We start from the raw sequence: 12,757 nt of genomic DNA on the forward strand, positions 1-12,757 counted from the left end.
CGTGTTGATTTTTTTCTCCGCGATTTGAAGGTTTGACATAGCCTTTTATTGTAGGCTAATTATGAAAACATTGTTTATTGGCTAGTGATTTTCAAGATGAAATTGTGTATAACGCATAACAATGACGGCAAATATGTATTTTAGGTAGGCCTATATGGGAGTGGCATATGTTAAGTTTTCATATTTGTATAAGCTATAGGTCACTGGGCGTGTTTTGAGCTATTTTTGATTGGCCCTTGGGCTGGTTTTGTTACACAGGCCTGACACCCCTTGTCCTCGTGTGTGCAATATTCCATTAGGATTTAATGGTTTTAACACACCACCAATAGGCAACAAATTAGTAGAGACCCCCAGGGACCATTACAGTTTTCCTTAAAACCAATACAATTGCCATTATAAAAATTTAACCCATTACAAATTTTAAGGGTTTCTATTGTTATTTTAAGCAGGGCGCTAAATTTGCATATTTGTAAAGATTCTCCTATAGAGTTGCTTTATCAGACAGGTCCTATCATTGGTGGCTCGCAGTCAGATTTCAGATCTCGAGACAAGGCTGAGAGAGTGCCGGCTTGTCTGCTCTTCTGTTTACTCTCAGCACTGCATCCTGGCTATCTGACTTATCACGACTCTTCAATTGTTGGATCTGTTTGGCTAATGTGAGTGTAATGACAAGCTCATTGGAAAGCGTTAAGATTGGGAGATAATTTAATTGGTTTAGTTTACGACGTTGCAGAGAATTGCAGCGTCTTGCTTAACTTTGGGTTTATCACTTTTCAATCGATTTGACTAACATTAAATCTTAAAATATTTTTGTGTTGACTAATGTTAATTTGTAAAGTAAAAAATGTTACGCACACAAAAATTGCTGAGATACAATTTTTTTTTTTTTTAAATGTTAGGCTAATAAAAAAATAAAATGTTTTTTTTTTTCAAGCAGCATTGTTTCATATGCATAAACTTTCTTTCTTTCTTTCTTTCTTTCTTTCTTTCTTTCTTTCTTTCTTTCTTGTTACTCTAAAATATTTAATATGACTAAATCAACCTGACGTTATTGGGTTATACCAGCGGCTGCGAATAATAATATTAATAATAATAAAATTCAGATAAAAAATAACTCTGAAACTGAAAATCTTCACTTTGTACAGAGGCAAGGCTATGTCTGCAACCTTTCTTGTGTCTTGTGTTACTTAGATAATCAAATAGTCCAAATAAATTCCCACACGTTGTCCAAATCCACTTGAACTAGTTTAGCTGCTGCCTAATATTTTAAGGACAAACTATGGCCAACCAGTTTGTATTATTAGAGCTAAGAAAATCAAGTCATTCGAAAAATACAGTAAATTAATTTGAAATGGATGTAGGCTGTAATCACTTTTCAGATTTAATTAAACAGTCACATTTGAACTCACAGACACCAGCAGTATTTCTATTTTCCTATTATAGAAAGGCTATGTTAAGTCGTTATTTCAGGGATACGCCAATAACAATCAACACAGCCTCACGATAAAGTTAATATATCTAAAAAATATTTTAGCCTTCTTGAAAAATCTCAAAATGGCTCTAAATAAGCATGACAAAATACTGTTATTAAATATTTATTCTTTATTTGGTGTTTTTTTTTTTTTTTTTGTAAACCACTGATATAAAAACAATATATATATATAAAATCAGACAACAATGACAATGTTTTCTCCTCAGCGTTTTTCAGCAGTGCCACTCGGATAAATATAGTCTTAATCCAAAAATCTTCTCTTTTTGGACCGATGCCATGTCTCACCAAGTTCTGATCCCATCCACACTTCCCGTCGTCAGATTCATATCCGCAAAGTGGTTCGGTATTTGACTTGTGTTGGCAAACGAGGGCACAGAGGTGAAGTTACAGTGGTATGGGTTATTTCCATAGCTGTTGTAATAGTTATTGTAGGGATACGATACAGTGACATTGTAAGGAGCTCCATGACAGGGTTTTCCATCTCGCACCAGCACGGGCACCGCAACCCTCCGCGGGCCGGACAGCTCCAGGCTCCTGTCCTGTCGCTGTCTCTTACACTTGTACCTCCGGTTCTGGAACCATATTTTGACCTGCGTGGAGGTGAGCTTCAGGACATGAGCCAGGTGGTCTCGCTCGGGTGCGGACAGGTATCTCTGCTGCTTGAAGCGTCTTTCCAGCTCGAACACTTGAGTTTGAGAGAAGAGCACTCGAGGTTTCCTGCGCTGCCTCTGCTTTGGCTTCTCCCGGGGTGCTTCCTCTTTATAACTGGAGTCGTCAAATGGACACAGGCCTAAAAAATCAAATAATAATATAATATATTCCGCGTATAAATGCAATATGAAATGCACAAAATGAAGAGGATCAATAAATACAACAACAAATGGGTTAGGGCTAATAATCTATGTTTAGGTCACACTTTAGATTAGGGTCCAATTCTCACTAATAAATAACTATTAACTACGACTTTTGCCTCAATACACTCGAATTACGGCTTATTAAAAGTTGTACGTTGTCGTTTAGGTATTGGGTCATGCAGATAAGTATAATAAACAGTCAATATCCTAGTAATGTGCATGCTAATAAGCAATTTAATAGTGAGAATTGGACCATAACTAAAGGGTTATGGTTTTTTTTTGGTTAATTCAGGATAATTGTGTCCCAGTTTAGGCTACCAGAATTCTGCCTACAGAACCGATCAGTCGGTACTGCAAAATAAAGTTGCTGCCTTATATTTTTAAGTACAATCAACTTGGATGTTTAAGTCATTTCAACTTAAATTACTGTGTCAGACTGTGAAATATTTTTTTGGGGTTGTAACTAAGAATTTAAAACCAACAACTTGCAATGCTTTGACAGTAGGCTATATTATAGTTAACCCCTTGAAAGCCCCCTTTTGAGCCCCAAACCCTTTCCTAAACCCGATATGTGCATAAAAGAAATGTAAGCTTTTTTTTTTTTTTTTTTTTTTTTTTTTTCGAGATACGAAAAAAGTTACGCATTTAATTTCAAATTTCATCAAGTTGAATTGAATAACCATTACATATTATTCATATTATGATAATATTTATAATAAACATTTTGTATAAATCTTAAACGTAAATTTAAACATTTATGTTTACGTTTATTTTTTTTGTTTTTATTTTTACGTTGAATTTATGTTTACATTTATGAATACGAATCACATGCATTCCTTTGTTGTTCCATTAAGAATTATACAAAATGTTTTATTAAGCTCTAGTTTTTTAACTCGTTTAACATTCTTTATTCGTAATACGAATAGCCTAGGCTACCATATAAGGATTATTCAATTCAATTTGATGAAATTTTGCTATTAATTGACTTTTTTTTTTTTGAGTGCATCTATTGAAAGAAGACAATTGGAGCTATAAATAGTAGCTATAAGTATCCTACTTGTCAAATCATACTTGCTATAAATATCCTACTTGTGTCTTCGCCTGGATCCATGTCCTCCTCGGCTGGAGACCCGCAGGAGCTTCTGAGCGTGTCGAACTCGTGTGAGTTGAGCTGATCCTCCGTGCCCGCGCCCGTGCCCGTGCTGTGGTTCTCGGGGCTGTAGAGCAGATCCAGGCTCCGGCTCAGGGTGCTCTGAATACACTGAAGCTGAAGCGAGTCCTGCTCGACACCCATCAGTGCGTGAGGGTTCAGAGCGTGTTGCTGTTCCAGTTTGAGGATGTCCTTCACCGAAAACGGAGTCGAGGTTACGGGACTCGGAAGCATCGCTCGACAGATGTGTGTGTGTGTGTGTGTGTGCTTGAAGAAAGGTGAAAGAAAGCTTCTTCGTTTCACCTGCTCAAACGCAAAGCGACATCAGTTGAGTTTGTAAAGTTCCTACAGATGTCCACAGGTAAGCAGAAGAATATGGTCCACTCTTCTCGACGTATCGCTGTTGTTTGACGTGTATCTCCTCTCAGAAGCAGCTCTAGATGAAGAATAGCCCCTGTCTTCCTCTTTCCGCTGTTGAAGAGCTCTTATCTAATACACAGCGTCCTTATCTCAGACTGACCCCTCCCATTCTGTGCGTCCCATCATCACCTGTCCGAACTCACACCAGCGTGTTTAAAAGTCTCCGATAGAGGATCGTTGAGATTGAAATGCCATTTAATGTGCAATTTAAAGGCGAGTCCACACTATTTTGTCGAGTGGGCTTACCTAAGCTACAGGTAATAACATTTAAATTACCGTTAACTTATTTCAATCAATAGCCTACTTAATATGATTAAGCCTGACTATTAGGTTACAAAAACGAAGTTTAATGTATTAAAGGCTAGAAATAAATCCAGGTGGAAATGGAAAACGTGGAATGTGAGTCGGTTCATTTGGAATGTTAAAGTATGAAGGTGTTCTGGCTTATAGTCTCAACATTTTTTTTGTTTTTAGTTGATTTAGTTGATACTATTATTAGCCATTAATTATTAGAGTATTAACTGATATAGTCCAGTGTTACTAGACAAGCCTAGCTGTTAGGCCAAGTATTTTTAATACTTTTCGATGAAACCTTATGGATCTGCTAAGAAATTCAAATGCCATGATATGACATGGTCTGGAATAGTTTAAGACTTATTCATAATTCAATCACTGTCTTGAAAAAAAAAAAAAAAATCACATGAGAACCATTCGAAATTCAGTGTTTCAAAACCCTTACAAATAACGATAATATTTACATTAATGTATGTGGCACATGGTATTCAGTCATTTTAATAATGCATTAATTTATGCTGTTTTATTTAACGTAATATAGGCCAAGATATCTGGTTAAATAACTTAATATTATACAAACATGTTAGCAGTGTTCATATAGGCGCTCCCTCCATTCACCCTCCTGAAACCATACGGGTAAATTGGTTTGTGCTTCGCTGAAGCAAAGTGGATGTCCGAAAAGGTGACGCCGACAGTGACATCCAACAGGCCTATTAGTGTACACAGGCCACAACAAACAGTAACCCTACACCTGATGTAGTCTCTGGCGCCAGCCTGCAATGCTTGAGTGAGGTTCAGACGCCCAGCTTCAGTCCATCATGACAGCATTCAGTGGCCAAACCTTATTTATTTCCCGTATAGTTAAACATTTCATGTTTCATTTGAATCATTTATTTACTTTTAGGCTACTAGATTTAATGGCCGCGGCCCGCGTTAGGTTATTATTTATTATTCCCTCGTTTATAAAGATAGAAACCACATTTTCAAATGAAATGTTCTTAATTAATTAATTATTTATAATGAAATAAATTACGATAAAAATGAATAAATGATACAAATCTAATCACCACGTCGTCGTTGTACAGTTGTGGTCAGAAGTCTCCAGAAGATCACCATTCATATTTATTGCTCGTTACATTTTCGACTCAACTTAGGTGTTGTGTGCTTCATGCATGGCCATGCGAAAAAGAATTACTCTCTAACACAGTTTTAAGAAGTTCTTTTTACGGAAATATTATAGCCTCTTTTTAAAGACTAGGCTATATATTTAAGTGTGATCTGATAATGTTTTCGGACACTTAATGGAATATTATTTGCAATTAAATGAAAATGTATTATACTTCAAATTTATATATTAATTTATATTAAATGCAAATTTTGAAACTTAAGAGTTGGCCTACATTTTTTTTATTTTTTACATGTAAAGTATACATCTTTAGGCCTATGTTATTTCATAATTACTTCTATTGTCTTTGAAATGGTACATCCAAATGCATTTATAATAAACTAAAAAATACATTATTATTTTTATATTACCTTTTAGTGTTTGAGTGCAAATTAAACAAATGTAGGCTATGTAGTGGTTTTGTTTCAAACTCAAACCCCTCTTAAAATATTTGTTTCGTGAATTCTTTCCACCAAAATAAAATCCCAGTGTCATTTTCCTAATCATTTTCTAATAGTTCTTCTGTAAACAAGAGAACAATAGTAATAAAGATTTTAACTGAAAGATGCAACTTGAACGTTAATCGTATTAATATTTTTCAATGCCAGGTCGCCATTTTCTTTTCAGACGTGTTTTTAAAGTTATTTTATGTAGTTCAATTACAGTGTTTTGACCAAAAACACTTGTTTGTCATTTTCACATTTTACGTAGGCCTACTTTTTAAATTTGTGCTTTTTCGTTTTACTGTTGATTATTATAGGCTTCTATAAACATACTGCGATAGTTAACCCAGATTTCCCTGATCTCTGCACTCGATTTTGTTCATAACTCATAATTTTCATCTCTCATGTTGTACATATTTTTATGATAAACTGTATATACCATGACACTGAAGACTGGCTGATGAAATTTCAGCTTTTCATCACAGAAATAAATGATATTTAAAAATGTAAATTGAAAACCATTATTTTAAATTGTAGGAGTAACAATAATATATATAGTGTGTCCAGGCTTTTATAGTAGACAGTGTAACAGAACAGCTTTGATCCTGTCACTCATTGATGAGGTAATGACTATAATTGCGCATCTCTGTCCTGTTCACGAGTTCCCCAGCATTCAGAAAACTCGAGCAATCCTTTGGCCTCTGAGCGAAACGGATGGGCTCGTCTCTGCGATGTAAGGTAACACGGCAGTTAAGTAATAACCCTAATTAATCATACTGTAAAAAAGAGAGCTGATGGCAACTGAAAGGAAACCCTCGCCTCCGAGGCCTTTCTTTAAACACTTGGTCACCGGAGAACTCCATCAAAACGTTACTCGAGATTCAGTCGCAGTGTAATTCTCAAACCTGTAACCTCATACATGAAGGAGTGTGTTTTGATTGACAGCTCACATGATGAGAGTCCTGCATGAAGAGGGAAGTTTGTTTCCTGTTTCCAATGGATATGTTTTACCTTACATACATGTACATCCAAATGTGCATTTATCAGATGTTGCAGAAGTATATTTTTAGTCACTCCATATATGGTGCTAACAAGAGCACATTGTGTCAAATAATGATTGAAAAAAGACCAGACAGCAGTATTCAACATGGTAGGCCTATTTTTATTCCTTTTGATTATTTCTTCTTCAACTAAAGGAAACTGAAACATGTTAAATTCCTAAATGTGAATTAAAAAAAACTGAATTAGCTTGTGCTGTTATACATTTAGAAATTGCCAGCAGCCATTTCACCTAAGTCTATGCCTACAAGATTTTCAAAACATTATAAGTTCCTATATATAGAGACTCAGCAACAGCCTTATTTATAAGTTTAAAATGTGTTGTATCAGAAAATCTCTGAGGGTTTTGAAGAAAAAACACAATATGATTAAGGGGAATAAAATGTTAGATCAGAGCAACTGAGAAAAAAAAACCCAACTCAATTTACTGCCAGAGACTTGCAAGATGACCTGAAGAAAGAGGAACACTATAAGCATATGACCTTCATGTTGAGACATCTTGCAGAATTACTCTTGACCAAGAAGTACATAAAAGACCCACTTGAACATGCTAAACTTCATTTGGATAGACCTGTGGAGTTCTGGAAGAATGTTTTATGGACCAATGTGACCAAACTGGAACTTTTTGGACCCATGGATCAGCGGTATGTCTGGTGGAATAAAAGGCAAAGCTTATGAGCAAAAGAACACCTCAAACTGGTCAAACTTGGAGGAGGTCCAGTCTTGTTATGGGGTGCTTTGGTGTTGCAGGAAGTGGAACATCATGAGTTCTTTAAAGTATCAAGCCATTTTGGCAAAGATGGTGATCCTTCAGTGCAGAGACCGAAGCTTGATGATCAAAGTTTCCTTGCAGGACAAACATCCCAACCTATACATCCAAACCTCCTGAAGGGTCAGGGATCAGTCATAGAGTGTTCTTGAGTGGCCTGCACAGTCTTCACATTTACATCTCATTGGAAATATTTGGTGGAATTTGAAGAAAGCAGTGGTAATGTGAAAACCAAAGATTATCAGTGATCCGGAAGCTTCTTCAAGCGAGGAATGGGCCAGATTGCAGTAGAGAGCTGACAGAAGCACTTACAGGAAGTGTTTATTGGAGGTTATGAAGAATAAAAGATTCTGCACAAAATTCGATTTTTGGGGGATGAATAATTTTTTCAGAAATAAAATTAATCCTTTTCATATTGATTTATGACAGATTATCCCCCTATAAATTACAGACATGGCATTTGAGGACTAATTTTAATTTTTCTCAGTTATTTTGCATTATTTCAAGATTCAATCATAGGCTCCCTCTTGACTATAAAAAATATATTGTTGGTTTAACTTTTAAGTTTTAAGTTTGAGTTAATACAATGAAGGAGATTGGTTTAATCAACATAAACTAAAAATATTATGTTATCTGAACCACATAAATTATCCAAGTTGATTTGACAAAAGAAAAAAATGTTGTAATCATGAAAATATATACAGTATATATATATTTTTACAGTGTATAGCTAGTGCACATGCACGCTCTAAAAAAACTTAAATCTCTTGACAAACTGAAAGATGTACATTACATTTGTATATATTTTGTATAAAATATGCTTATTTTGCTCAAGATAAGTATTTATTTGGTCCACATGCCATGCAAACAAGAAACTCAGCTATAACCACAGGTCGAGAGCTGTCGTTCAAACACACAACTGTGCGATGCTTTTGGCGAAGGTTCGTTAATGGTTTCGGGAAACACCGACTCGAGGAACTGATGATAACGACGGAACTTGCGAACATATTGGCTAATAATGCTTTTGGGAAACGCGCGTGGAATTTTGACATTTGTGTTTTAATGACATAGCCTAATTGCCAGAAAGCTCTTTGCCGAGTAAACGTGCTGTAATTTTCCGTGGATAAAAGGAAAACTCCATTATAAGTTTATATAGCCTACGCCTACATATCAATTGCCAATCCATTTGCTGGAAAATCAATAGAAGTCTATATTGCTGCCAGTGTATCTGTAGCCACTAGATGTCCCTGTAAGTCTGGCTATTACAGTTCAAGACAGGCTCTGAATGAGCAGCACTGATAAACACTGATGCTGGAAAACTGAACTATCTGCATTTCAGTCGCTCTGTGGACAAATACGTTTAATCAAGATCAACTTTTAGCATGATTTCGAAAAAAACAAAACAATAATTTAATACATAAAAATAAAATAAATTGTTAACTGGTTAATTCACTGCATAACATCATCAAACAATGAGCAATATATTTTACAGCATTTTTTAACCTTTGTTCATTTTAGCGAATAAAAATGTTCATGTTAGTTCACGGTGCATTAATTAATGTTAACAGATACAACTTTTGATCTTAAAATTGTATTAGTTTATGTTGAAATTAACATTACCTAAGATTAATAAATGATTGATAAGTATTATTTATTGTTTCGTACGTGTTAAACAATGCAGTTAACTAACATTTACAAAAATAAAAAATAAAGTGTTGCCAAATAAAAAATAGAAATATTAAATGGGATCTATGCTACATTTGACAATCCAATTTTTTTTTTTTTTTGTCTTGATAATCTTGTCTTAGCTGTGAAAAATATAAATAAAATTTAAAACATGTATTAGGGATACTTACATGAAATGACACACTGTGGTAAACTTTTATGAGTTTAAAAACACTGCCCCCTGCTGGTGAGAAGAAAATGCGCTGAAACTGCTAAAGATAAAGATGTGTATTCACCTTACATTCCTAGATTTTTTTTCTTTTCTTAACTCAATAGTAAAAACAAAAACTTTCTGCCAAAAAAGGTTCTATAATAGGAGAAATGTCTTAAATAATTGTTTAAGGGTTATTTAAGTATGTTTACGAGCTGTTTAATTCATAAAATGTATTTAATTAATTTTCTTTTTAATAATTTGTTTAATTTTAAAGGTACACAATGTAACAGCCAAACTTCAAGCATTTTTGCGGAAGAACACTGTTTTAGTTGTGCTTCAACTAACCTCTGCCACTCTCACACCAGACTGGTGTAGCTGGAGTAGCTGGAGCAACTTTTCTCTATTTACAGATATGACGAGACACGCACAGGCGAGTGACGTTTGTATGCAATTTCCTGCCAAAACCATCCTGGATCTGTATATACATTTTTTCACAATTTAAATTCTCATGTTACTAAAAGAAACAATGTGAAGTTGACCGTTTAGTCTCTGGCTTGATTTGCTGATGAACAACAATAAATGATTTTGGGACAAAGAACATCTGACTGTACAAAAAACATTAAATCACTGGTCACATGATCAGGCATTAGAATTAACAAAGTTACTTACATGTTGTCGCAATACTGTCAAGTCCATATCTTATAGTAAAAGTCAAAGCCTGCACCGAAATTGCAACTAATTTACCAAAGAATCCACAGTTGAAAAATGTACGGAAAAAACAAATAATGTTCTACTGAGACGTTCACATAGCTGAAAATAAAATAAATCACCATTAGTGCTTTCATAGCATTAGGATCCTTTGGAAGGTAATGTTATTTTTAGTCCAGTGATCCTGTCTCTCTCTTCTCTTCTTCTCATCTCACTAATGCTCCAGTGGGCGGGGCCAAAGATGTGATGACGTTGAAGTAGGCGTTGATTTTCTATTGCAGAGGTGGTCTTTCGTCGCACTATTACATCATAATATGACGAAATCCAAAACTAGCTGTTTTCTGAGCTTGGTTTCAATAAAAGCTGTTTTTGGACTAACGAGGATGTTTTGAGTTTTGAAACTTACTTGATGTTTTTATTGTACAATGACCTTATACATGTCAAAAGATCAAGGGAATTTTGATTTCTCAATTCATGTCCCATTTTCTTCTACGAATGTGCTGCATTATGTATTGTTACTACAACATATTTCAAGCTGCATAACCGCATTCTGCATAGATCAGATCATTGCCTAGAGCTGCAGTGACTCTAGCTTGTGTCTTAACCACTGACAGCAGTTTGTCTCTTAACCACTGACAAGACATTCATGCAGAGATTAACCACAGGATACACACCACACTATTCACCACAGTAAAGAGACATAATATTATCATTTAAAGTCAATGTGGACTGACATAATGTGACATAAACTAATGTTCTAACATTCAATACATATAATATAACATTTTCCACAAAAATATGAAGCAGCACAACTGTTTTTAAAAATGTTTCATCAAATCATCATATTAGAATGATTTCTGAAGGATCATGTGACACTGAAGACTGGAGTAATGATGCTGAAAATTCAGCTTTGATCACAGGAATAAATTATATTTTAAAATATATATTAATCAATGTTATTTTAATAATATTTTGAGTTAGTTTCTGTTTTATGTTGTAATTTTAGTTAATACATTTTATCTATATACTTTTATTTTTTATTCCAGTTTTAGTTTCTTCAGTACATCAAGTTTTATTACATCAAAACTAAATGAAAATGAGAAATGTTGTCTTGCAACTATGAAAAAAGTATTTTATTTTAGTTAATGTTTATTTTATAACGAACACTGTAAAATATGATATGATTATATGTTATGACAACATGTTTTTGCATTGCTTTAACTCATCAAAATAAGTTACGAAATATTCAGCCTTTTTTAAGTTCAAATTACTTAAACATACAAGTTGATTGTACTTAAATTTAAGGCAGCAACTTTTTTACAGTGAAAATGGTTTTAATTTTAGTTTTAGTTAACTATAATAACCCTGATTCAAATAGAAAATAATTATTTTAAATTGTAAAAATATTACACAATATTGGTGTTTTTTGGTTTTTTGGTTGTCAAATAAATGCATAAAAGACTTATTTCAAAAGCAAAACGAACAGAAAAAAGTCAGTGTATTTCTGAGTGAAACAGTGGAAAAATGTATCAGGACTTAATTTTATCCATCAGAATTGTATTACATTGGAAAAGGTGAGCATTTTCATCCTTTTAGAGCCACGGCAACAAAATGGCAAAATTGGTTATAACTTTACACAGAAAATGTTAAAAACACAGAAAGAGTTTTTCACAGTAAAATCATATTGTTTGGGTCTTTTATTGAAACAGCTAATATTTTAATGTTTACAGATTGACTGTAATCAAGTGCCTCAACACTGTAACCCAGAATTTTGCTTTCTTGAAAGAAAAGGAGGGACAGGTTGAATTATTATTTCATTTATTTATTTAATTTGCTGGTAATCAACATTATGTCACAAATGCTGTTGATTTAGCTCACCTTATTTAAAAACTGCTGAAAGATTGGATCATCGTTCATATTTCGAGGGATTCTTTTACGGTTGTTTGCAGCTTTGTAATGTTTTGTGTTTGTGAAGATTTTCAGTAAATACAACCCCAAAACGCCCTCACTTATTCTTAAGAACTTAACACATTTGCATTGTTTATGCACCGTCCTCAGCACTCAAAGCCCTTTCACTTACTGGTGTTAGTGCTCTAATTTAGTGCTGTAAGAGCCACAAGCATAGATTAAGTGTGGCATTGTCATCAAGCCAAGCTGAGATGCTTGCCAGTGTTACAGAAAGTATAACGTGTCAAAAAAAAAGAGCAATTGAGGAGATAAGGAGAACGCTTGAGAAATCCTCTCTCCAGTTTCAGGCAGATGCCAGTGATTTAGCAGATAACAAAACATTATCTCTCATTACGGTTCTTGTCTGTCTCCCCTGCGGCTGACTCCTCATTGCTGCGGATCTGGCTCCATTTACATCACAATATCTGTGCAGACGGACTCTCAGTCGTGTTGCTGCAACCATAGATGTCACACCTCTTTTTATTTTCGTTTTTTGAGGCGGCATCCTCACCCGTTCAGTCTGAAAAGGCATGACACTTTGGGTTGCAGATGTGTGAGTAATCTCAATTGGGTAACC

The 12,757-nt window shown here is 34.6% G+C and overlaps 1 protein-coding gene across 2 annotated transcripts; it reads right to left on the reverse strand.

Annotated features, from left to right (window-relative positions):
* Positions 1-1,212: 1,212 nt before the first annotated feature.
* nkx2.7 (NK2 transcription factor related 7) lies at positions 1,213-4,026 on the reverse strand. 2 transcript variants are annotated; one of them, XM_084087744.1, is made up of 2 exons: positions 3,418-4,026; positions 1,213-2,282 (listed from the first exon to the last, which is right to left on the reverse strand). In XM_084087744.1, the coding sequence occupies exons 1-2, from the start codon at positions 3,728-3,730 to the stop codon at positions 1,774-1,776; spliced, it is 822 nt and encodes a 273-aa protein (XP_083943870.1). In that variant the 5' UTR covers positions 3,731-4,026; the 3' UTR covers positions 1,213-1,773. The 2 variants fall into 2 exon arrangements, with proteins under 2 accessions (XP_083943870.1, XP_083943871.1); XM_084087745.1 differs by having other exon boundaries at positions 1,215-2,282; positions 3,436-4,025.
* Between the last annotated feature and the right edge of the window lie 8,731 nt (positions 4,027-12,757).

This window comes from Abramis brama, assembly GCF_963993115.1.
Source record: "Abramis brama genome assembly, chromosome: 16".
NCBI classification, from domain to species: Eukaryota; Metazoa; Chordata; class Actinopteri; order Cypriniformes; family Leuciscidae; genus Abramis; species Abramis brama.

What these genes read in the sequence shown, in the direction of transcription:
- nkx2.7 (XM_084087744.1), bottom strand. Translation starts at nt 3,730, where the DNA reads ATGCTTCCGAGTCCCGTAACCTCGACTCCGTTTTCGGTGAAGGACATC. An exon ending in AAGTAGGATATTTATAGCAA is followed by an intron (nt 2,283 to 3,417) that starts GTATGATTTGAC and finishes TTGATTTTTTAG; the next exon opens with GCCTGTGTCCATTTGACGAC.